Source organism: Sphaerodactylus townsendi, linkage group LG06 (assembly GCF_021028975.2).
Source record: "Sphaerodactylus townsendi isolate TG3544 linkage group LG06, MPM_Stown_v2.3, whole genome shotgun sequence".
Taxonomy (NCBI): Eukaryota; Metazoa; Chordata; class Lepidosauria; order Squamata; family Sphaerodactylidae; genus Sphaerodactylus; species Sphaerodactylus townsendi.
The window spans coordinates 21,044,278-21,069,198 of record NC_059430.1 but is presented as its reverse complement, the minus strand read 5'-3'; the positions used below and the strand labels follow the sequence as shown (position 1 = coordinate 21,069,198).

Here is a 24,921-nt window from a genome sequence, read left to right as displayed (position 1 = left end):
TGATGTCACTCTGAATATGGGCATTCCTCCACGATGAGGTCTCAGTTTGTATTCTGGAAAGGTCCTTTAGACATTACCTATATAAAAAGGTGAATCATCTTCTTTAGCAAAATCATCAAGGTAAGAAATACCCAGTGGGGTTATTGGAGTTTCACCAATTCCACGTAACATATTCCCCAGTAAGACATAAATCCACGCATTGGAAGAAGTTTCCTTTTCACAGTCTGCAAATCAGAGCAAGTACAAAAAGAAAATAAAACGCAGTCAGTTGCTCCCATAAACATATGTAACTGGGGCTCATTGCGCACTCGTGGGCGTTCCCAAAATTGGAGGTACTTAGATCAGGAGACTGAAGTTTCCCAGGGGCAGTGGTGGGATTTAAGTAATTTAACAACTGGTTCCAGTGGTGGGATTCAAATAATTTAACAACTGGTTGTTTGCAAGCCACCATTTTAACAACCGGTTCTGCCGAAGTGGTGCGAAACTGCTGAATCCCACCACTGCCCAGGATTATTCTGTTGAAGATGTAGTCCATGGTTAAATTTTCAGGGGCCAAAACATTCTAACCACTATGATTAGGACTAGCGTATGAGATAGCAAATTATAGATATGAAAACACCGTCAGTCCTACTGCCACAATCATAAACACACATACAGAAAATCCTGTGTTAAGCTAAACCATTTACAAAGTGGAGGAAAAAATAATAATATATGCCCAATTAACTAAGACAGTGTGAACATACAACACATTCCACCATACAAATGTATGCCAAACATATAAGGATCAAACAATTCCCATAATGACAGTCCTTGCTGCCCTATTAGGGGAGTAGTGCTGTACTCCTTCTCTGGAACACGAAGTATTCAGAGGAAAGGCATTCTATAATGCCATTCACGATACCATAGCATTTTCATAAATACTTCTTCAGTAAGATGCTGCTGAATGCTGTGTTGTAAATAATCTCTGCACTGTGATAAATAAACCAAAATATTGCACAATTATCCACATAAAGGAATTTAACTCCTCATCTTATGCACATTTTCTCAAATCCTGAATGAACTTTCCCCACAAACAGAATTCAATGACGCTGTTGGCGTCCATCTGTCAATGAGGTGTCATGAGTCGATTCTGCACAGCATATTTTTAACAAGTTGCAGCCGTTATAAATGAACCCGTTTTTCTTTTCTCCTTTCACATGTGTGTCCTTTACACATTCAGGAAGCGATTGTAGGCCATGGAAACAATTCAGGTTGTTTTCGCACAGTGGTGGGATTCAACTAATTTAACAACCGGTTCCGGTGGTGGGATTCAAATAATTTAACAACTGGTTGTTTACAAGCACCATTTTAACAACCGGTTCTGCCGAAGTGGTGCAAACGTGTTGAATCCCACCACTGTTTTCGCACCTTCGCACAGAAAAGCTTCTTTTTTTTGTTACTTTTTCGACACATGCATGACTGTAAAGGCACACAGAAAGGCATACTATAAAGGCAGCCATGCCTTCACTCTCTTCTCCTCCCCCTCCCATTTATGTTCCCTTGTACTCTCCAGTCAATTCTAACCCCTCTTCCTGATTTCTCTCCTGCCCTCTCCCTTTGATTGGTTCCCTCTCCCTTACTCTGGCCATAGGCGGAACTACCACAGAGTGGGGGGGACAAATACCCCGGGCACAGGCATGGGGGGCAGAGAATCACTCCCCCACCCCTCCCCACCCCTTCTCTTCGGCCGCCTCAGGCCAACTCCGCAGCCTGGAGCAGCCTCTGCAACCCAGGACAGCCCCCACAGACTGGAGCAGGCTGCTCTTTTAACTTTAAAAAGATAAGTGAGGTGTGTTTCGGGGCCCCAGGGGCGCCATTTTGCCCTGGGTGCCATTTTCCCTTTCTACAGCACTGACTCTGGCTCTCCCCTTGCTGTTACTGGCCAGTTCCTCCGGTGTCCTGCCCCTATTATGGGTATGGCCGGCTGTGTGTACAGTCGCCTGTCTGTCAGGCCCAGCCTCGCTTCCGTCTCCACACTGCCTCCTTAGTTGCCTGTTATCTGCCTACTCGGCCCAGGGCTTGATGCTGGTCCCAGCATTGTTGATTGTGATGGGATTTGCTCCATGAAAGTGTGAGTCCATGACATCATTATACTCTTGGGATTCCCCAAATGTCTATGATTTCTATCATAAAGAGGCAAAGAAATTTCTAGAGCATTGTGAAGTAACTTCAGGCCACAACTGGTGGTATACCTCCCTGGGAGAAGGAAATAATTTGATTCAGGGATGCGATTTTCTGCAGCAGCCCCATGTTTGACTATATAATTTTGTACTTACCTGTTCATAAACCTTCATGCAGAAATCACAACTTTACCTGAACCTGGAATCCCTTCTAATCCTGCAACAGTGTGATTTCTTGAGCAGGGAGTGACATCGAATGTTATGTTGTCTGATGAACGGACTATTGTCTCATATTTATAACTGAAAAGAAAAATAATTACATTTTGTAACAAGGCTCAGGAAGGTTGATGTAGGAATAGTGAGGTATTCATTATCAGTGACAGGAGGGAATCGCAAAAGTAAGATTTTCAATAACCCACGATTCAGATCAGGAGCTGGAAGTAATGGTCCCAAGAATGATCAAAACTGCTTTTCCGCAGTAGTTTGATCTGGGATGGTGGTTTCATGGTTAAAATGTTTATTTATTTAAATATTTATACTCCACCAGTTCTACAGTTCAAGATGGCTGACAAATTCAAATTTTGGATCCCCACTGGAAAGAAAATTAGGGCATAATTGAAGTATTTAAAATAATCCCTACCTCCTAAAACAATGCCTGTAGCCAACACCTCATTAAAACACCTAGGAAACAGAACAGCTGGCTGTTGTGGGTTTTCCAGGCTGTGTGGCTGTGGTTTGGTAGTCTTTGCTCCTAACATTTTGCCTGCATCTAATGGCTGGCTGGTATCATGAAGACGCCAGCCATAGATGCAGGCAAAACATTGGGATCAAAAACTACTACACCACGGCCACACAGCCTGGAAAACTCACAACAGTTCATTGATTCTGGCCATGAAAACCTTTGACAATTCTGGCCATGAAAGCCTTTGTATTAAATAGATCAGCTTTCCGGACCCTCTAAACATCTTCAGAAATTATGTCCCCTTCACCTCCTCAGGGAGCCAATTCCATAAAGTGAGACCAACACTGAAGAAAATATAGCTGTGAAACCTATGTATGTTGGCAGCATAGATACACCTTTAGACTGATGGGAACAATCCCTGTTAAATGATAGTCCCCCACCCCCAAGTTAACTCAACTCAATAGAAATACTTACTAGCCCATGAAGAAGTGAGGCATTGCTATTAAGAAGCTCCCCAGAGACATGACACAAGAACCAATAGCAATGATGCGGGGCCGATGAAATTTTGCCCCGTAGTAACTCACAAAGACTATCACTAACAGATTGCCTAGAAAACAACACAAAGGATTGAGGGCACCAAGGGCGGTTTCAAGATGGCTACCGCAAGGAAACAGGGGAAAGAACAAAATGGCAAGGTCAGCTAGGGTTGTGCAATTTTTAAAAAATGTAATTTTAATTTCATTTTTATTTGAGGACGGGCGCAGTTACTGGTATCCCAAAGTCTTGGGAGCGCTAATATCATTTCCTAAATTCATTTTGAGTCATTTTTTTCCCTGTTTCAGAGATGTCAGGTGTTGGTAGGCCTCCATTTAGGCGCTTAAATCTACCATCCACTTGTGGTAATAACCTGTTCCCTGGATGCCAGGTCTACCACCCACTGAAAACAGTATTGAAATGGGAGTCACTTGCTTCATTTGGGAGTACTTCCAATCTGAAACGAAACCAGCAATTTTTAAGTCACTGTTCCAGTTTGTGAATATCTGAAAGCAAACCCTTAAGGCAGTGGTTCTCAACTTTCCTAATGCTGCGACCCTTTAATACAGTTCCTCATGTTGTGGTGACCCCCAACCCTAACATTCATCCATTTCACAGATGGAGAACACTGATGCAGAGAGTCTTAGGCGACCCCTGTGAAAGGATCATTCGACCGCCAAAGGGGTCGCGACCCACAGGTTGAGAACCACAGCTTTTCTTCATAGCTATGGTGTAGTATGGTTGTAGTAGTTACTGGTTAGAGTGTTATACTAGGATTTGGAAGACCTGGATTCATATCCCCACTCTGACATGGAAGCTTATTGGGTGACCTTGGGCCAGTAAGACTCTCAGTCTAACCTATCTCACAATGCTGTTGTGATGGCCAAACAGAGATGGGACAAATGTTGTAAGCCATTTTGTGATCTCATTGGGGAGAAAAACAGAGCACAAGGAAGGTAAACAAACAGCTGATCAGTGATTGGCTCTATGGATGCTGCATGATAAGTTTATAAAGACTACTGCAATGTTATCTGAAACTATCATGGTTGACTCGAGTGATTGCTGTGACTTATGTATCTAGGAACTTATGCTATGACCTTCTATATCTCTAAATACTTCAGAATATTCTGTTCACTCAACCATTTCAACTGGATGATTACATGTTAAGGGCAGAGGTGACAGCTGGTCTTGCTTTGATAAATCACATGTAGAAAGTCCTCAGATCAGCCTTTGAGCTCTTCCGTGTGAGGGTGACCCATTGCTTTGGGTTTTTTTCCTTTCCCACACATTTTCCTCCCTCTAGTTGCAATATTACATGACTGTACCTTCAGCATAAATGACATTTCCTATTGTCCTAGTACCGGGGGTACTGCTGTAGATGCACTCATAGGCCCAAAAGAGACAGAGAACTTCTGCTGCTACCAAGGCAGCCACTAAGACAGGTTGGAACCTAACCTAGGGGGGAGGCGAGGAGACACACCACCTTGTAATGCTCCCAGTGATGTCATTTTGACTGCCACAGCACGGCACAGCATGGTTTCTAAAAATCAAAACTGGACTCAAGGTGTTTTCAGAAAAATAACTCAGTTTGCTGAGACCAATATTGAACACAGCTCTGGGTGGGGGAATTTTGTTCACAATCCTAAAGACGCTTGAAATTTGACTTTAGGGAAGTGAAAGGCATCACTCGAGAGTTCTGAGGGATAAATCATTGAAGAATGAGCCTGTATGGGAGATAGGATGCTTTGATCATACTGTTGGGGGAAATGGAAGGTACTAATCTAACATTGAAGCTGCCAGTTTTCCTTCTTAGCAGGGCCTTGATTCCATTTTGGGCCCTGCTTCTCCCCTCAGGGCCTTTCGATCGGGGGCCTGTCTTTAAATTTGCTTGCTCTTAACTTTGTTATTTAAATTTTAATTAACTGCTGCTGTTGGAAATTTGTTTTAATGGGGTTAAGTTTTACTTATGTATTTTATGTACTATTATTGGAAACAGTTGTACCGTGAGCCGCCTCAAGCCCTTTGGGGGTGAGGCGGCCGATAGATAGATAGATAGATAGATAGATAGATAGATAGATAGATAGATAGATAGATAGATAGATAGATAGATAGATAGATAGATAGATAGATAGATAGATAGATAGATAGATAGATAGATAGATAGATAATCAACAATATTTGAGAGTGGGAAGAAACCACATTAGCTTGTCTACTTGGGGCCCAGGTTGGCCTCTCCAGAAGCAATTACCCAGTTCAAAGCCTCCATCCACAAAGCCAGTGGTAGAAGATGAAAGGCCAAATCTCCGTTCCAGTTGTGTGAATGAACTTTTCATGGTGGCCCCAGAAAATGCCTTACAGAAGTAGGAAAAGCACAGGGCAGCAAGGAAGATCTGAGGAAAGATGGAAGAAAAAGGACATGCTGAACAGTAATGCGAGTCATCTCAACATCCTTCAAGGAGTTTCAGAAGAACGATCATGGCCCTTTCCACACAAACCACCTAAATTGTTTGTAAGTTTTCAGTCCCCCCTTTACCATGATGTATGTCCACACTCACCCCATGGAAACAAGTCATGGCTGCCATTAGCCGTTTTATCCCCCCGCCCTTTTTTTCATTACTTGTTGAATCGGTGCTTCAGTGCTTCTTGACGCAATTCTCATAGTTCGCATAATGGATGCTTCGAAGATTTTAACCCCCCCCCCCCAATAAAAATACCTTACAGAAATGGTGAAAATAAACAGGTGGGCGGGGGGGGGGGCTGAGTGAGCTCAGAAATATGATAAAATGGCACCAAGGAGGAAGTTCAGGGGTGACACAGAGGAGTGGAAAATGTAGTAAATAGATCACACAGTAAATGAAGGCAGCAATCTAGCTAATTTGTTCACACAACAGAACATAATAATCTCCCAGGTCTAGAAAGTCATATTATATTAGAGACTCAACCTGGGCAACTTCTTGTTGAGGGATATTTCTAGATTGTCTTTTAAAACTGCCAGATGATTGGTCTTTAGATACTGCCTACATTTGAGGGTATTCCTTGGGTGTGTGTTAAGTGCCGTCAAGTCGCTTCCGACTCATGGTGACCCTATGAGTCAATGTCTTCCAAAACTTCCTATTGTTAACATTCTTACTCAGGTCTTGCAATCTAAGGGCCATGGTTTCCTTTCTAGAGTCAGTCCATTTCATGTTTTGGGTATTGGGTATTTGATCCTTTTCATTGCAAAACATTGTTGAATGTCTCATTTTCTGTTATTACACCACATCATCAAAATAATTACTTATCTGTAGTTGTCATCATTATTTAAACATAAGGAATTATTGCTTGTACAAGGCATGGCCTTTATCACTTTTAATAACAACTATATTTTAGCACACTACCAAAGATACCCACAAAGTTTTATTGTAAATCATTCAACAGCCATATAAGACAGGGAGCTACAATTTGCAACCAATAAGACATTGCTGAGGATCAGCAGAAGTGACTTTCATAGGTCCATCTCATGAGATATAATGGAAATAAGATTCAAACACAGAGTCTCCTGACACATGTCAGACTTTCAGAGGCTGTCTCTCTAGTACAGTGGTTCTCAACCTGGGGGTTGGGACACCTTTGGGGGTCGAACGACCCTTTCACAGGGGTCGCCTAAGACGCTCTGCATCAGTGTTCTCCATCTGTAAAATGGATAAATGTTAGGGTTGGGGGTCACCACAACATGAGGAACTGTATTAAAGGGTCGTGGCATTAGGAAGGTTGAGAACCACTGCTCTAGTAGGTGCTGATAATTGCTTAAATATTATCTAGTTAAGTCAACACAGCTCTCTTTGGGGTTTTGCCCTCTTTGCAAAACAAATAGACATATGCTATATATACATACATGTGAACAGGGCAAAAGTTGGAATAGTTTGTACTGCTTGGTTATACATGAGAAAACAAACCAAACTGGGGCTTGAACTTTGGAAAGCTGTTGATGGCATAAAGAAAAGCCACAAGAGAATATATATATATTCTCACGCAGAATGGCCAACTTGAATAGGCAGTGAGAAATATCATCTTCAAAGACTCAAACCACGTTCCTCAGCACCTCAGAGTTATTGCTCCCCCAGGAAGCCATACAAGGGTTTACCAGCAGGTGGTGCTCTTATAGCACCACAACTGCACCCCCCCCCCCATTTTTCTTCTGAAGCTGATTGGCTGTTTGTCGTTCTAATCCAGGGCAATATTTCTAGCATATCAGACTTCACCTGGAATGACCATGAGACATTTTTCTACACATAGGAAATCTGTGAACAGAGCTTGTCAGCTATTTTTAAAGGAAAATTGCAGTGGTGGGGACCCAATTCAGAATAGGTGTTTAACCCCTCCACTTCATTTTGCTAATGGAAACCAACCTCTCTCCTGATCAGTTTCCATTGGTTTTGATATCTCCTGCCAAGAAAGCCTCTTATGAAGAGTATGGGACACAGTCCCCTCACAACCAAGCCACATTTCAGACCATATTTAAATATTCCACAAGATCTTCTGTGTATTTGAACAGCTTCACCTTTGTAAACAAATAAATAAACCCATATGTTAGATGTGCATTTCTTGAAAGGCATAGATCCATTTGCTCCAGCTATAAAGAGGGTTAAGCTGTGTTCATTGTTACTGTTGAAACGGCTTGGTAACCATCTTTTGTTAAGTCGGCTGCTTATAGAATTGATGGAAACTAATCATTAGACATATTTATTTTCTTCCCTAATTGGTCAATATTCCTGCACGAGATGGCTGGAGAATAGAGCCCTGGGGACATGGGTTCTGGAAAAGATGAATACCACAGGGATTTGATGCAAGCTTAGAGGTTGGGCTGCCTGCTGCTGTTGGTGTCCATTTTGGGCCCTTCCACAGATGCAAAATAATGCACTTTCAATCCACTTTCAGTGCACTTTGCAGCTGGATTTTACTGTGCGAAATAGCAAAATCCACTTGCAAACAATTGTGAAAGTGGATTGAAAGTGCATTATTCTGCATAGGCGGAAGGGTGCTGAAAGTCCTACAGAATCCAACTGACTGGAAGACTTCCTTCCAAAGCCTAGAACTATCACCCCAAAGCAAAAAAGTGATTAGCTACATTAAATATGTAATGATCAGAATTCACTGAACCTTCAACTTGGTGCAGCACGGGGTTTTCTCCTTGACAGGTAGCTCCTTGCAGGCTTCATCCTCCAAAGGCTGGGCAGAAGGGTTCACTTCCAGAGCTAATTCATGTGTATCATTCGGTTCTACCTGCATCGTCATGATTTCTTATCTCGAATGGGTTTCCTGTTCCAAACAAAGAAAACTCTTACATAATCCGCATATACAAAGTTTCTCACCCACCCCCGCCCCGTCCCTTCGCTTTATTTTCAGTGGTAAATCTCCCTTCTCCAAACCCCGCCCTCCTCAGGATCCAACCCCCAAAATCTTGAGGTATTTTCCAGATCTACCCCCTGTCCTCCTCCTCATTCATTACTATACCCATAATCCCATCTTCCCTAGCTGACCCTGCCAGTTCTGACAACATTATCTTGGAAGTCCTGGACTTCAGCCTTCTCTCCAGTTACCTAATTTTGTCCTCCATGACTGCATGACTCTGTTTCCCAATTACATTAACGCCAGTGTTATTGCCCCACAATTCCTCCCCGCTTATCCAATCTAATTCCCCAGTAACTTGCATGACTCTGTCTAATCCTCTTTTAAAATTGCTAAACTAGGGGCTATTACTACATCTACTATCAGTGACTTCCTTAGTTTACTCCAGAAGGTTTACTATCTTTTATTCATCCTGAATCTACCAAGGATTAGAAACGTTATCCTTTTACTGAACTTGATTATTTTTCAAAATGCTGTTTAGTCCAGTATCCTAAGTAGTATCACTTTGGACAGACATAAATTTGTGCCTGATCTGTCACTGACCACAACAAGGGACTCCTGGCCTATTATCAGGTGGTCCAAATGTGAAGGCTTCCACAGCTATTATTGATCTCCCCTCCAGCCATCTACTCTGCCAGAATCCAAAGTTCATGAAAACAGCTCACCTTCTCATGTACAAATATAGTTCCTGTTTATTGTGGCAATAAAGGGAGGATTCAGAGATAAACCCATGAGCATGTGTGATAAGTGCTATCAATTCATTCTAACTTGTGGCTACCGTATGAATTAACAGCCCCCAAAGTGCCCTATCGGTAACAGCCTTGGTCAGGCCTTGCAAACTGAAAGCCGTAGTGTCCTTTATTCTATCAGTCCATCTCAGCTTGAGTTTTCCTCTTTTCCTCCAGCCTTCAACTTTTCCCAGCGTTATTGTCCTTTCCGGTGACTTTTGTCTATTCAGACAGCATCCGTAAAGATACCAAAATGAGAACTGAATTGCAGGATACGAAGAAGTTATCTAAATCAGGGGGCGGTGAAGATCCAATGATGACACTATTCTGAGTGAGACAATATTCTGACCATCAAAGAGCCAGTATATGAAAGCTCGTTGCATAACCAGGGGGCTTTCCCCACTTACCTTCTGCTGCGCGCTACTCCGGGAAAGTAGCGTGGGGTCCAGTGGCGCTCCCCACTTGCAAGGGTGGCAACCACGCAGCCGCCCCGACGCTGCCGCTCTTGCACCACCTCAGCGCGCGTCATTCCTGGCGCTGAAGAAACGACACCTTTTGATGACCCTGCGCGGACCTCGGGGTCGTGGGGAACCCCGAGAGCGCGCCGGGAATGACGCGCGCTGAGGGGGCGCAAGAGCGGTGCGCAGCAGAAGGTGAGTGGGGAAAGCCCCTAGGACTGATAGGCCCCTGCCAAAGGCTCAGGATTATACCACCCCGCTCCCTGCTCTATGCTGATGGAGGGTTACCAGTGTGTGAATTATCTAGGCCGGTGATGCAGAGGTATCACCAGCAACACAGCAACAATTTCACAGCTTTGCCAACAATGTTGCTGAGTCACTGGCCTTCCCCTCCTGCCCGAAAGTCCTCCCCACCCACCGCTGGTTGCCAGGAGCATAACTTAAAATATATAACCTAATATTACTGACAATGGACACATCTAACCTAACACTGATACATCCTCATCCATGAAGTTTCTGTTACAGAAACGACGGCAATTGTGGGGCTTTCATTAGGAAACAACACACACAATATGAAATACCCACAGGAACACAGGAGTTGTTTTTTAACCTTAATTTCTGCATGGTTCACACTTGCATTACTGGCAGCTCTGCATCATTTCCTTTTCTGCAAAGTGTCTCTGAGAAGCCCTCTAATCCCATAGGAATCTTTTCCAGCGATTCCTTCCACATACTGCTTATCCCAGCATCCCACGTTTCCCCCGACATGCATTAACTCAAAGATGTCAATTTTGTTTCTTTCTGAAGAGCTACATTTAGAACCGTACTCTCCAGCAGTTCAGACAGATAAAAGTCCTCCCTGCAAACCGGTAACTGGAAACACCGAGGATTGAACCTGCCACCTTTTGCATGCAAAGCAGGCTCTCCGTCACTGAACTACAGCCTCTCCGTTCCACTGGTAACATCTCTGTGGCTCTGTTTTAAGCACTGCAGCACTACTTTGAAAGGCAACACATAGGGATGCCATCCTCCCCAGAATTACAGCTCACCTCCAGAATGCAGAGCTCATTTCTGCTGGAGAAAACGGATGCTGTGGAGGGTGGGATCTATGCATTGTACCCTGCTGAGATCCTGGCTCCATCCTCAAATCTCCATATGAGTTTTTTAGCCGAAGACCTGGATCTGGTCACTCCAAGCCCACATCTTTTTTTCCAGTGAGGCAAAGGGACCTGGCAGCTCCTAGGCAACCCATGTCGTGGTCTTCAATTGCCATTCAGTATGTCTCTTTGCTTTACCAAATCCCCACTAGGAACAACAAAAGGTAGCCCTACCAGGGTTATGCGTGAGTCCAGCTGAGGGAGCACCTAGGGAGATCATTACGATGGGGTGCAGAGTGCGCATTTTCCCCCTCTGAAGCAATCATTAACTTTCCTAGCTTCCTAGATAAATATCAATGTCCCCTTAGAAAAGCAGGAGGGTTCCTTGCATAATCCCGTACCCATCGTTCTCCCGCCCCACCCCCACGCTTGTCCAGAGCTGCATTCGTTATTACAGTATTGAAGTTATCTAGGAAGAAAATGTTCCTCAAGAAGCAATCTTGCTTTCAGAGCACCCTGCGGATTGTTTGGAGACAGACCCATTCTTTGTTTCCTATGGTGAGCTCTTCACTTCACCCCTAGACCATAAAAAGAAAATGTATCCAGTCGGCTCACTTTAAAAACAAAAACAAAAACAAAACAAATTTTGTCCTCTTGTTTGGTCAATCTTTAACCTTTTACTTCACAGTAACCCCTCATTGCCTTTGGAAAGACTGCTGAATTGCACGGAAGTTTAGAGGCTTATTTCTTTTTTTAACAGAGTTTGATATTCTACAATAGCACTTCTGCTGCGTATTTTACTCATTTCTAAGCTTGGTTTTTTAAAAAATTTGTTTGGGAATGTGAGGGAAGGGGTGGAGTTTCTAGAGACATGTCCAGAGGAGAGCGACCAAAATGGTAAAAGGTCTGGATTACATAAGGAGCAGCCTAGGGAGCTGGGTATGTTTGATCTGGAGAAGAGAAGGTTAAAGGATGACATGATAAGGAGGTAGAAATAAACTGTTAAGATAGAAGGAGGAATCAGCCACAGTTGGAAAGGGCCCTCTAGTCCAGCCCCACCACCCTGTTCAGTAAATCGCAGCAGATCCCAGTAAATCCCAGTTTCTACTTTCAGACCTTCTAGTAAGGGACAACCCTTTTCCCTCAAGGGAATTCAGTGCTGTCTACTGAATCTACATTGTAAGAATGCTCTTACTATTAGGCTGGGATGTCAACTTCCAGGTGGAGTCAGGTGATTTCCCAAAATGACAACTGCAGTGGATTCCACGCCCCACCCTTTGGATGGGGCTGTTAGTCTGTAGGGCAGCTGACCAGCATGGTGTAGTAGAGTGTAGGACTGTCAGTGTCTGTGACACGCAGATTCAAATCCCTACTCTGCCATGGAAGCTCGTTGGGTGACCTTGGGTCAGTCACACATTCTCAGCCTAACCTTTATCACAAGGCTATTGTGAGGATTAATTGGAGGAGAGGAGGAGGGGGAGAGGGGGAGGGGGAGGAGGAGGAGGAGAAGAGGAGGAGGAGGAGGAGAAGGAGAAGAAGAAGAAGAAGAAGAAGAAGAAGAAGAAGAAGAAGAAGAAGAAGAAGAGGAGGAGGAGGAGGAGGAGGAGTAGAAGGAGTTTGGATTTATATCCCCCCTTTCTCTCCTGCAGGAGACTCAAAGGGGCTTACAATCTCCTTTCCCTTCTCCCCTCACCCTGTGAGGTGGGTGGGGCTGAGAGAGCTCCAAGAAGCTGTGACTAGCCCAAGGTTACCCAGCTGGCGTGTGTGGGAGTGTACAGGCTAATCTGAATTCCCCAGATAAGCCTCTACAGCTCAGGCGGCAGAGCTGGGAATCAAACCCGGTTCCTCCAGATTAGATACACGAGCTCTTAACCTCCTACGCCACAGCTGCTCCAAGTGTAAGCCACTGGGGACAAAGGTGGGATATTGATGAAGAAAAGAAATAAAAAGAAATACTCAAACTACATAGTAAATCTCTTTTACAGCAGCTGTAGTGTTAGAATCCTCCCGCCAGTAGGTGGCAGTGCAACCTGGCTGATAGCTATCCCTCTGGCTATTAGGGACAACTTGTTTAATGGTCTCGCAGACTCACAGTATTAGGCAGAGTGTTCCCTGGTCAGCTTGCAAGAGAAGTCTGTAACAAGCAGCTTTGTTTCCAGGCCATAATACTAATCCCTAAACAAAGAAAAGACTAACAGGCTGCAAAATTAACCTATGCTTGACAAACTCAAAGGAGATTGGAAATGCAGTAAATGCAGGAAATGTTTGGCAATGCAGGAAATGCAGGAAATGTTTGACAATGGAGAGGCAGCTAATGCCAGGGAAATATTTCAAATATTCTACAAGTTCCTCTCTCTTCTTTCTTATCTAATGTCTAGAAATTAGCATGTCTGACAAAGCAGAGTGAATACCTTCCTACAGGGGTGGAGCGAGGGGGAACTGCGCCTGGGGCACGCCATGCTCCCCACCCCTGCCGCAGAACACCCCCCGGAATGCCCCAGCCATGCCCCCACACAGGTGCACACCCCGCCCTGTTGGCGTTACACCACTGCCTTCCTATAACACCATAAGGCAGTGATGGCAAACCTTTTTGAGATCGAGTGCCCAAATTGCAACCCAAACCCCACTTATTTATTGCAAAGTGCCAACACGGCAATTTAACCTGAATGCTGAGATTTTAGTTAAGAAAAAACTGGTTGGCTCCCTCTTCTTCTGTCCTACCCACTCGAGCAGGGGCCAGCCTGCTCTAGCCTCCAGCAAGTCCCGCACGCACCGTTCTGTCCCTCTCTAGCATCTCTGCCTCCTCTGCGCCCCTCCCTTCGGGTAGCAGCCACTCGGAGCACAGGCACCAGGCCTGCCATCCGAGTCCTCCCTTCTCACCCTGGTGCGTGCATGTTGTGCTCAGTGGCCCAGACCAGCCTAGATGTTTGTGTGTGAGTGTGTGTGTGTGTGGGGGGGTAATTTTCCGCCCCCCACATGATGAACTCTGTGTGCGCGTGCACACAGAGAGGGCTCTGAGTGCCATCTCTGGCACCCGTGCCATAGCTTTGCCAACACTGCCGAAAGGGCTTTTTAAACAAGCACAGAAATTCAGGAGGCTGGTCTGGAATTAGTGGGGTTTTCTTCCTGCTAAGATCTCTGTTCTTTTTTAAACTCTGAGGAGTGGAGAGATCTTTCCCAACATGGTATTGTTAGGACAATCATTTTCATGTGTTTGGAAGGGCAGGTATGACTTCTGTCTGAATGAAAAAGAGCTCTCTTCCTCTGCATTTCACTCTGCATTTTCTTTGCTGATGCCAACAAAACTGAGCTTTTTAAAAAAATGGTCAAAGCAACATCATAATGGGTGCTGTGTGGTTTCCGGGCTGTATGGCCGTGTTCTAGCAGCATTCTCTCCTGACGTTTGCTCCTTCACAGCACCCAAGTGATTCCGGCCGTGAAAGCCTTCGACAATACATTCAACATCATAATGTTGTATCTCTCTCTCTCACACACACACACACACACACACAGTTGACTTATGGCAACCCGGTAGGGTTTCAAGGCAAGAGACATTCAGAGTTAATTTGCCATTGCCTGCCTTTGCATAGCAACTCTGCTATTTCTTGGAGGACTCCCATCTGAATACCGACCACGGCTGCCCTTCTTAGCTTCTGAGATCTAATGAGATTGGGCTAGGCTGGCCTAGACTCCACAAAATTGCAACTATATCAGGATAAACCAAGCTACAAGTGTTTTTGTACCCTCAATTAGCATTTGAGAAGTTTCTGAAGCGCTCTCTTCCCGTCTCCCAAGCACTAGAAGGCCAATTAGTCTTTTTCAATGGGACGTCCAGTACCTTCCAGCAATTAGCATTACTGAAGGATTCAAGTATTGTTTTATTCTGGAGCCTCACTATACAAATGGGCAGGGGATGTTTCTCTACAAGAGGAATACGGGGGGGGGGGGGTAGAAGATCACTACAGCTGCATGTCAACAGCAGGAGGGGAGAAATTATGCAATCGGCAGCGGTTGTGAAAGGGAAACTTCCTAACAAGGGCAATAAACTGAATTACTCTGTGCTAGGTGGACTCTGTCCTATTACCTTCTTCTGTTGCAAGTGTGAATCGGGAAGCCATCCCTCTGGCAACTTGACCACCACAGAGGAAAAAAATGCTGAATGGCATGGTCATAGGCGTTCCCCTTCTTCTAATTTGCAAAGTGTGAATCGGAAGTAAATCCCTCGCTGGCAACGACACCACAGAAGGGGAAAAAACTACTTCGGAGCCATCAGTCATAGGTTTCCCCACTTACCCCGCGTATGCCCCGTATGCTGCTCTCAAGCGCATCGATTTCTGGCAGCCGGGCTTCCAAAGCGCGCCCGTTTGGAAGAAGCACACCAGGAATGGCCAGCACTGAGGGGGAACGACGAGAGTGGCAGCATCCCGGAGGCTGACTCGCGTTGTCGCCCAGCCCTGTAGTGGGGAGAGCCGGGGGACCCCGCGCTACTTGCCTACAGTAGTGTGGGGCAGAAGGTAAGTGGGAAAATGCCCATTGTTACCCTTCCTGACATCAGATGCAGTCCTGTGCAGTTTAGGATGCTGCTAAACTTCTCCCCATGCCAATGGCCCCTGGGCTCCAGAAGATTAAAGAGAGGGTTGGAAGCCTTTGCAGGCAGAGGGGGTTCCTTTATGCTGTTCCCAAGCATATCCCTCTGGCCTCTGTCCCAGTTTGAACACATGCATGAACAGCCATGCATGCAGTGGTGGGATCCAAAAATTTTAATAACAGGTTCCGATGGTGGTGGGATTCAAACAGTGGCGCCGCTGCACACGTGCACCTCCAGTCCCTATTGGGCAGGGAGGCTGCTTTAGTAACCCCTTCTCGGCACTCAGAAAAAAATTAGTAATCACTTCTAGAGAAGTGGTGAGAACTGGTTGGATCCCACCTCTGCATGCATGTCATGTTGGTGAAGGAGCAAGCTTGTTTTCTGCTGCTTGGGAGACCAGGACCAGGAGTAATGGGTTCAAGGTGAAGGAAAAGAGATTCCACCTAAACATCAGGAAGAACTTCCTGACCATCAGGGCTGTTCAACAGTGAAATGCACTACCTTGGAGTGTGGTGGAGTCTCCTTCTTTGGAGGTTTTTAAACAGAGGCCGGATGGTCATCTGTCAGGAGTGCTTTGATTATGTGTTTCTGCATTGCAGGGGGTTGGACTTTCTGGCCCTTGTGGTCTCTTCCAACTCAATGATTCTATTAAACTTCCCGTCAGCCAGACTCATCTTCATATCCTCTTTCAGTTTCTAAAGCCCCAGTTACATTTTCACCAATCTCACTTAATGTAAGTGAGGAGGTAGAATCAAATGGCAAATTGACACACAGATAATTCTTTGGGTGGTGTAAAGCTTGGTTTATTTCTGTTTCTAGCCTGTTGGTACCTTGAGTGGTTACAAGAGAGAACAATTAACCATCAGTTAGCTTTAAAAAGGGCTTGGACAGATTTATGGAGGAGAAGTCGATCTATGGCTACCAATCTTGATCCTCCTTGATCTGAGATTGCAAATGCCTTAGCAGACCAGGTGCTCAGGAGCAGCAGCAGCAGCAGAAGGCCATTGCTTTCACATCCTGCACGTGAGCTCCCAAAGGCACCTGGTAGGCCACTGTGAGTAGCAGAGTGCTGGACTAGATGGACTCTGGTCTGATCCAGCAGGCTCTTTCTTATGTTCTTATGTTCTTAATTGCAATAATGTTTGCTTCTCAAGGACAATCCTGTGAGCTGACAATGAAGTGTACCATCTATCTACCAGGTCTGAGCAAGGCTGTATTGGGAAGTATTTGTGACAGGAATGTCTCATCTTCTGAAATTTCCAAATGTCCAATCTTCAGTATCTTCCAATGGCCATGTCAAAAGTTTAGAAAAAAGTTATCTGGCAGATTCTTTCTAGACTGAGTCACTCACTGCATATCTGTTGGTATTTGCACAACCAGTTAACTGCTCACATATAAACAAATTGCTGTAGCCACTGTTTGTGACCTGACCTATTAATTAGCTATTGGTCAGTCAGATAGCCACTGCTTTCATGTTAATGAGCATGTGCGTCAGAAGTTATAAAGTTGACTTGTTTTCTTTGTTTCAGGAGAATAGGAGAACAACTACATGTGAGACAAAACAGAGCACATGGACACAGAGAAACATAATGAGAATACAGCAAGATGTATTAAGTGTATAGTTAGTGCTGCAAATATGTAGAAGAGCAGCACAGCCTTTATCTGTTTTTATTTCATGCAACCCTACCTTCTAAGTTAGTAAACTTATATATAAAGCAACTCAAAGAATCTCTGGCTCTCTTCTTCTACTGGATTCTGCTCCCATATCTCTGCTAATTAGCTATCTCTTTGAATGCATACCTACAATATCATAGTCCCAGGGGCGTACCTAGGCAAACTGGCGCCCGGGGACAAAACCTGAGTTTGGTGCCCCCCTCCCCGCCCGGCGTATGGGCTGCCACCCTCCCCCACCATGACCAAACAATGATTTTTTGTACCAGCTCACAAAACACCTCCCCCTCCCGTCAAAACATACATGGCTCTCTCCCCACCAACTCTTTTCCTAATTTCCTAATCACAACAACCCTATGAGGTAGGTTGTTAACCTGAGAAACAACTCCAAGCCAGTGCAAGTGGGTATTAAGCATGTAAATCTCTCACAAATCACCCCCAGCAAAACATTTACCAAACAAATGTCAGCATCATCTCTCACAAAACACCTCGGATTGAATCCACCCACAAACAGCATCACTTTCAATGGTGTTTAAACTAGGGAGCTCAGATTCTTCTTTTCAACCTACCTTAAAGGGAGAATCAGGGGTCCCCGGTTAAAACAAAATTGAAAGTGATGCTGTTTGGGACTGGAATCTCCCCCACCCTGAAACAGCATCACTTTTGAGAGTTGGAGATTCAGATGAAACAAATAGCAGATTCAGCTGGAATCATCTGGAGCCAAATTCGGAGCACTTTAGGACTTAATTGTCCGATTATGTAATGCACTCTTAAATGAACAAAATCAAGATGCAAAGGTATTTACAGGTTTTTGGGGGGGTATTTTTTGGTGTTTTTTTGGCCTGCAGGGGAGCACATTTTTAAAACTAATGGCACCATGATTTCCAGGCATCCATCCAGAAGACTGCTCTGATGAAAGTACCACCTGAACATTTGGCGATATTTGTTTCAGGGGCTTTGCGCGAGATTATGGACACCCAAATGGGCCGCCCCCCATCCGCATTGTTTTCAATGGGAACTAACCTGAGATAGGGGGCTGGCCATTTGAGGGACCACTAACTTTAGTCCCCCTGAATTATGACTTCACCAAACTTGGGTAGCATCATAAGAATAGTTAATAGATGATACCTGGAAATTTAATTGTCACTAGCTTTAAAAATACACCCCTTCCAGACACCCCAAGAAATTTGCCCAAGATTCTTTGTTTTGCAGTGACTTTGCTCCATTGTAGCTAATGAGGAATTTCTGAGGCAGGCTGCACATTTTTGAAGATAGAGGCGCCAGACTTTCAAGAGTGGCTCCAGGAGGGTCTCCTGGTAATAGCATCCAAGCTTGGTGATCTTTTGCTTCTGGGGGGGGGGGCGAGTTAGAGGATAGTTCACAGAGAACTCAGGCCGACAGAGCTTTCCGCGCGTGCAGGAAGCCGGGGAAAAAAAATAAGAAGCACTTTGGGGGCCCATAAAAGTGGGAACCCCCAGAAGCTTAAAGGTCTCCCAACACACAGGATGCTTTATTACCAGGAGGAGCCCTCCTGGAGCCATCCTGAGAGTGCAGTGCCCTCTATAACTTCAAAAATGTGCAGCCTGCCTACACACTCAGAAATTCCCCATTAGCTACAATAAGGAGCAAAGTCACTACAAAACAAAGAATCTTGGGCACATTTCTTGCGGGTGCCTGGAAGAAGTGTATTTTTAAAGCTAGTGACACCAAAATTTCAGGGTATCATCTGTTAACTATTCTTATGATGCCACCCAAGTTTGGTGAAGTTATGTTCAAGGGGACCAATGTTATGAGCCCCCAAATGGGTAGCCCCCATCTCAGGTTAGCTCCCATTGAAAAACTACATGGGGTTGAGGTCACCCCGCTGAGCAGGGTCCATAACTGCCTAAACCAAACATCACTGCAAATTCCGGATAATTATCATCAGGACAGTCTCTGGATGGTACCCTGAAATTTTGGTGTTCGTTAATCTTCAAAATACGCGCCCCCTGCGAGGCGGGCATTGAAAAAAACACTTAAAAAACTTTAAAAACCCACAAACGACCCTGAAATGCTGGCGCCCCTCCATGTGACCAAATGAGGGGCGCCCGGGGACAGAAGGTACCCCCTGTCCCTAGGCAGGAACGCCACTGCATAGTCCAGTATCACATTTCTAAATTCTACCCTCCATATAAACACACAAGCGCTGCGGAATGTGCTCTTGCCAGGAAAAGGATTCTAACTAACCTGAGTTTGTGACATTCTAGTTCATAACTACCTCTTATCCTTTATGTAAAACCCCTCAAAGCTAGCAGAGTGTTAAATAAATACAGATATTGTTAGAACTCTGTTGGGGGAAGGCTTGCCATCATAAGGTAACAAGAGGGGTGTCAGCAGGGGAATTGAAATCTTCTCCCACCCATTCCACTGATGGTAAAAAAAAACCCTGAGATCACTGCTAAAAAAATTACAAATTGCTTAGAAAATCTAAGGGATGTGGCATTCAAGTCTTGAATCTGTAATAACTCCACAGCAACCAGTGCCAAAGTTCAAAGCGAAGGTTCTGAGCGCTGGCTGATTCGGCTGAGAAAGCCTCTGTGGCGCGAGAGGTCCAGGACATGCAGCCGGGCCACCCAGGGGGAAGGGGCGGGGGGCGATTTTCCGCCTCTCACATGACTACATGGCCATCCCCCGGGGACATGTGACCCCTGAGGAGAACAAAACTTTATTAGCACATAGGCCAGCAATGCCGAACCTTTTCGAGATCAAGTGCCCAAACTGCAACACAAAACCCACTTATTTATCGCAAAGTGCCAATGCGGCAATTTAACCTGAATACTGAGGTTTTAGTTTAGAAAAAATGGTTGGCTCCAAGGCGCGCGTTACTCAGGAGTAAGTTTGGTGGTAGTCGGTGGCTTTGCTTTGAAGCAACTGTGCAACGCTTCGAATGGGTGAATCACGACCCTAGGAGAGGTTACTCAGAAGCAAGCCCCATTGCCAGCAACCGAGCTTACTCCCAGGTAAAGGATCATGCTTTAGTTCTTCCCATGAAAATCAGTAAGGTTTAATAGCGCTTAACAGGGTTACCTACACTGCTTCCCCAAAACTAGGTCTTAGGTTTAATGCTAATGATCTCCCTGAAATAATTACACTATTATCACATGATGAACTCTGTGCACGCGTGCCCACAGAGAGGGCTCTGTGCCACATCTGGCACCCGTGCCATAGGTTCGCCACCACTGACATAGGCAAGGCCTGGTCGGACCCTTCTGAGCCAGAAGCAGTCACAGCCAGGAACCAATATAACAAGTGAAAAGTGCACCTAAATCAAAGGATTCTTCCTTTAGGAATCATTTTAAAATAACCATACAATACAATCAGAGAACATCGACAAATTTGCAAGTTCCCACAATATAACACCTTTGTTTCTTGCAGCCTAAAAACCATTTTTCATAGGCCTACTAGGAGCATCGTACACATGCTTTGTGGGCTTACCAGACCCTCCGGGTACATTGCAAAATCCTTGGGGCAGAGAATTCTCTTCTAAGTTTATATTACTGTGATGGAGTGCCAACTTCCAGGTGGGACCTGGAGATTCACCCGAATTAGAGCTCATCTCAAGACTCCAAAGATTGATTGATTGATTGATTGATATTATTTATTTATTTATTTATTTATTTATTTATTTATTTATTTATTTATTTATTTATTTATTTATTTATTTATATACCGCCCTCCCCAAAGGCTCAGGGCGATGTCCATCAACACTAAAAACAATTTAAAACATCAAATACATAATTTACAATTACAATTACAAATACTAACTACAGATGGCTGTACTATACTATAAAACACTAAACAACCCCTCCTTCCCCCTTTATATACCCATGGGAGGCCAGATGTTCTTATGGCGGAGTTGACATCATCCCGGCTGGCCAAACGCCTGGCCAGCGTTTTTATAATCAGTTTTATATACCGCCCCTCCCCCGAAGGGCTCTGGGCGGTGAACAACATAATAATAAACAATAACATTAAAACCCAATTAAAACAGTGGATTAAACAAGATTACAGCGGCATCCAGCATAAAACTTTGTAAAACGTAATAAACCCACCCTGGAAAAAACAAACCCAGAGAGCTGAGGACCCCATAGAAATTAAGGGCCCAGAGTGTAAAAGGGGGAGGAGGAGGGCGCACGTCAGCGGCCGGCCCCTCCAAACACCCGGTGGAACAATTCGGTCTTACAGGCCCTACGGAATTCTCCAAGATCCCGCAGGGCCCGGATAGCTGGTGGTAAAGTGTTCCACCAGGCTGGGGCCAGGCCTGTAAAGGCCCTGGTCCGGGTAGAGGCCAGCCGCATCATCGAGGGGCTGGGGACCACTAGCAAGTTGGCCTCTGCCGAACGCAGAGGCCGCAGAGGGACATATGGGGTGAGACCGTCCCAAAGGTACGAAGGTCCCAGGCCGCGTAAGGCCTTAAAGGTAAGTACCCATACCTTATGAATGATCCAGAACTCAACCGGGAGATCAGTTCCCATGGAGAAAATTGAATCTTTGGAGGGTGGACTCAATGACATTTCACCCCACTGAGATTCCTGGTCTTCCCACTGCTCCACCTCCACATCTCTAGGAGTTTCTCAACCTGGGTCTGGCAACTCTACTTCTTCCCCCTGCCCCCATCCCCTGTCAGTGGCCAGGAAGGATCTGGCAACCCTCAGTCATAGAAGATCTCCCTTCCTGTGATCACTGAAGCTGGTTTGGGAATGTTGATGATCACAGGCAGGGAGATTTCATGTAGTCACTTCCTCCACATGGCTGCTGCCTCAGTCTATCAGATGATTGCATGGGTACAAGAGAGGGGCCAGCACTCTCCCACCCCACACTTTCAATGAACCGTTGGCTCTGGTGTGTGCATCAGGCTACCACTACAGGCTCTCAACAAGCAATGAAAACAGTATGCTTACATATCTGCAGGGGCGTACTGCTCAGAGGGACATATGGGGCAAATGTCCCCGGGTAGCGCCCATTTAATCACATGGGGGTGAAAAATTGCCCCCACACCCCTCTGATGCAGAGGTACCATCACCTGGTGCTCCCCACTCCACTGCCAGCCATAGTGGCCCCCTCCGGGCTCTCCCAGCCTGCTGCGACCTTCCCAGCTTCGACAGAGGAGGAGGAGACTTCTGTGCCTCCACAGCTGACCTCCCCTCACGTGGCCCAGCCTGGCCTGGCTTGGCCATCCCACCCCAGAGGCTGCTTGGCCCGGTTTGGGAAGGTGGGTGAGTTTCAGGGCAAAGGGGGGAATGTGAGAAGGTGGGGAAGGGCGGCCCACATCTGTAGCTGTTCTGTGGTTGCACCTTGCAACAAACACCTACTTATCTTCTAGATTTCGTCCCACTGAAATGGAAAATTGAGCCTGGAAGGATCTTTACTCACTAGGTTAAATAGTTACTGGCTAGAATCCAAACTCCAGCATTCATAGCATAAATCAAGCAAGTCTTGCTCTGTGCTAAAAAAATACGTGTATTTTGGGGATGTGAAGAAATGCAAAGCCAGGGCAAGCAAAGCAACCCCCCCCCCCTCCTCCACCCCCAACAGTCTCTCATCCCTTGCAACAATCTGCCTTTACAGGGGAGGAAAAAGAAGATTCTGGCTTTGGAGGTGGGGAGGAAGTTTGAGCAGAGACCTCCAAACAGACTTTACCTTTTGCTTCCTTTGTGTAACCCTCAGCCTGGTGTGTGCACCTACAGAGGCCTGTAAAGCCGAATGCGCAACTGGTCCGTTTCACAACTCAGAAACAAGGAGCTGTTCTAGTGCATTAGGATTATCTCCACGTTTCCAAGCGGAAGCTGGGAAAGAGGCCAGAATCGCCACCGCCACCCTCCGACACACATACTTTGGCCTGGGAACAGGCACAAATCCTGGCATTTTTGAGTGGAAAGGAGATGAGAGCCCAAATCTGCAACCTGTACTACTTGTATTACAAGGTTAGAGTCCCAAGTCTGAGACTGACTTGTGTCCAAACCTTTTTTTTAATTTTAAAATTGAGTTTATTTTTTAAAAAATTAAATTATATAAATGGTTGACCACACCATAATGTAATGTTATTTAGCATAACATCACATTATGTTAACAGAAAAAAAGTAATAAAACATACAGGTATTATTAAAAAAAACTATTCTAAGGTATCATTGATTGTACTAATATTAACTATTATAAGAAGAGAAGAAGAGTTTGGATTTATATCATAAGAACATAAGAACATAAGAACAAGCCAGCTGGATCAGACCAGAGTCCATCTAGTCCAGCTCTCTGCTACTCGCAGTGGCCCACCAGGTGCCTTTGGGAGTTCACATGTAGGATGTGAAAGCAATGGCCTTCTGCGGCTGTTGCTCCCGAGCACCTGGACTGTTAAGGCATTTGCAATCTCAGATCAAAGAGGATCAAGATTGGTAGCCATAAATTGACTTCTCCTCCATAAATCTGTCCAAGCCCCTTTTAAAGCTATCCAGGTTAGTGGCCATCACCACCTCCTGTGGCAGCATATTCCAAACACCAATCACACGTTGCGTGAAGAAGTGTTTCCTTTTATTAGTTCTAATTCTTCCCCCCAGCATTTTCAATGAATGCCCCCTGGTTCTAGTATTGTGAGAAAGGAGAAAATTTCTCTCTGTCAGCATTTTCTACCCCATGCATAATTTTTAAACTGGAGACTTCCAATCATGTATCCCCTCAGGCGTCTCCTCTCTCAAACTAAAGGAGTCCCAAAGCTGGCTGCAGCCTTTCCTCTATAAAGGAAGGTGCTCCCAGTCCCTCAATCATCCTCGTTGCCCTTCTCTGAACTTTTCTATCTCTTCCAATATCCTTTTTGAGATGTGGTGACCAGAGACTGAGACCACAGTGCTCCAAGTGTGGGTACGCACCGATGTATTTATATAAGAAGGAGCATGACAATCTTTGCAGTTTTATTATCAATTCCTTTCCTGATTATCCCCAGCATAGAGTTTTGCCTTTTTCACAGCTGCCATACATACATTGAGTTGACATTCCCATGGAGACTATCAATTAAGACGCCCAAATCCCTTTCCTGGTCTCTGCTGACTAATAGCACTGAGCCCTGTAGCCGATGTATTATGTGAAGTTTGGATTTTTTTGCCCCTATGTGCATCCCACTTTGCATTTTGCTACATTGAACTGCATTTGCCATTTTCTTAGCCCACTCACCCTGAATTTATCAAAAGGAGTCCGCTTGGAGCTCCTTACAAAATCCTTTGTGGTTCTCACCACCCTACATAATTTGGTATCATCTGCAAACTTAGGCCACCACGCTACCCACCCCTACTTCCAGGTCCATTTTATGGAATAGGTTAAAGAGCACTGGATCCCAATCACGGATCCTTAGGGGGGACACCACTCCCCACATCTCTCCATTGTAGAGAATTTCCCATTTTACACCCACTCATTTGCTTCCTGTTTCTCAACCAGTTTTTTTTTTGAATCCATGGGAGGACTTCCCCTCTTATTTCCTTCCTTGCTTTGAGTTTTTTCTCAATAGTCTCTGGTGAGGAACTTTGTCAAAGAAAAGCCTTTGGAAATCCCAAGTAGACCAATGTCACTGGTTCCCCCATATCCACATGCCT

General features: G+C 45.2%; 1 protein-coding gene across 1 annotated transcript in view; it reads right to left on the bottom strand.

The window, feature by feature from the left end:
* Positions 1-24,921, bottom strand: part of LOC125434761 (solute carrier organic anion transporter family member 1B3-like) — a 46,644-nt gene that overhangs the window by 16,895 nt on the left and 4,828 nt on the right. The window contains exons 2-6 of the mRNA XM_048500434.1: positions 8,515-8,673; positions 5,624-5,765; positions 3,316-3,448; positions 2,353-2,459; positions 78-224 (exon numbers count right to left, since the gene is read on the bottom strand). Of these exons, the coding sequence (XP_048356391.1) occupies positions 78-224; positions 2,353-2,459; positions 3,316-3,448; positions 5,624-5,765; positions 8,515-8,649 (664 nt within the window). The 5' untranslated portion in view covers positions 8,650-8,673. The remainder of the gene's footprint in view (positions 1-77; positions 225-2,352; positions 2,460-3,315; positions 3,449-5,623; positions 5,766-8,514; positions 8,674-24,921) is intronic.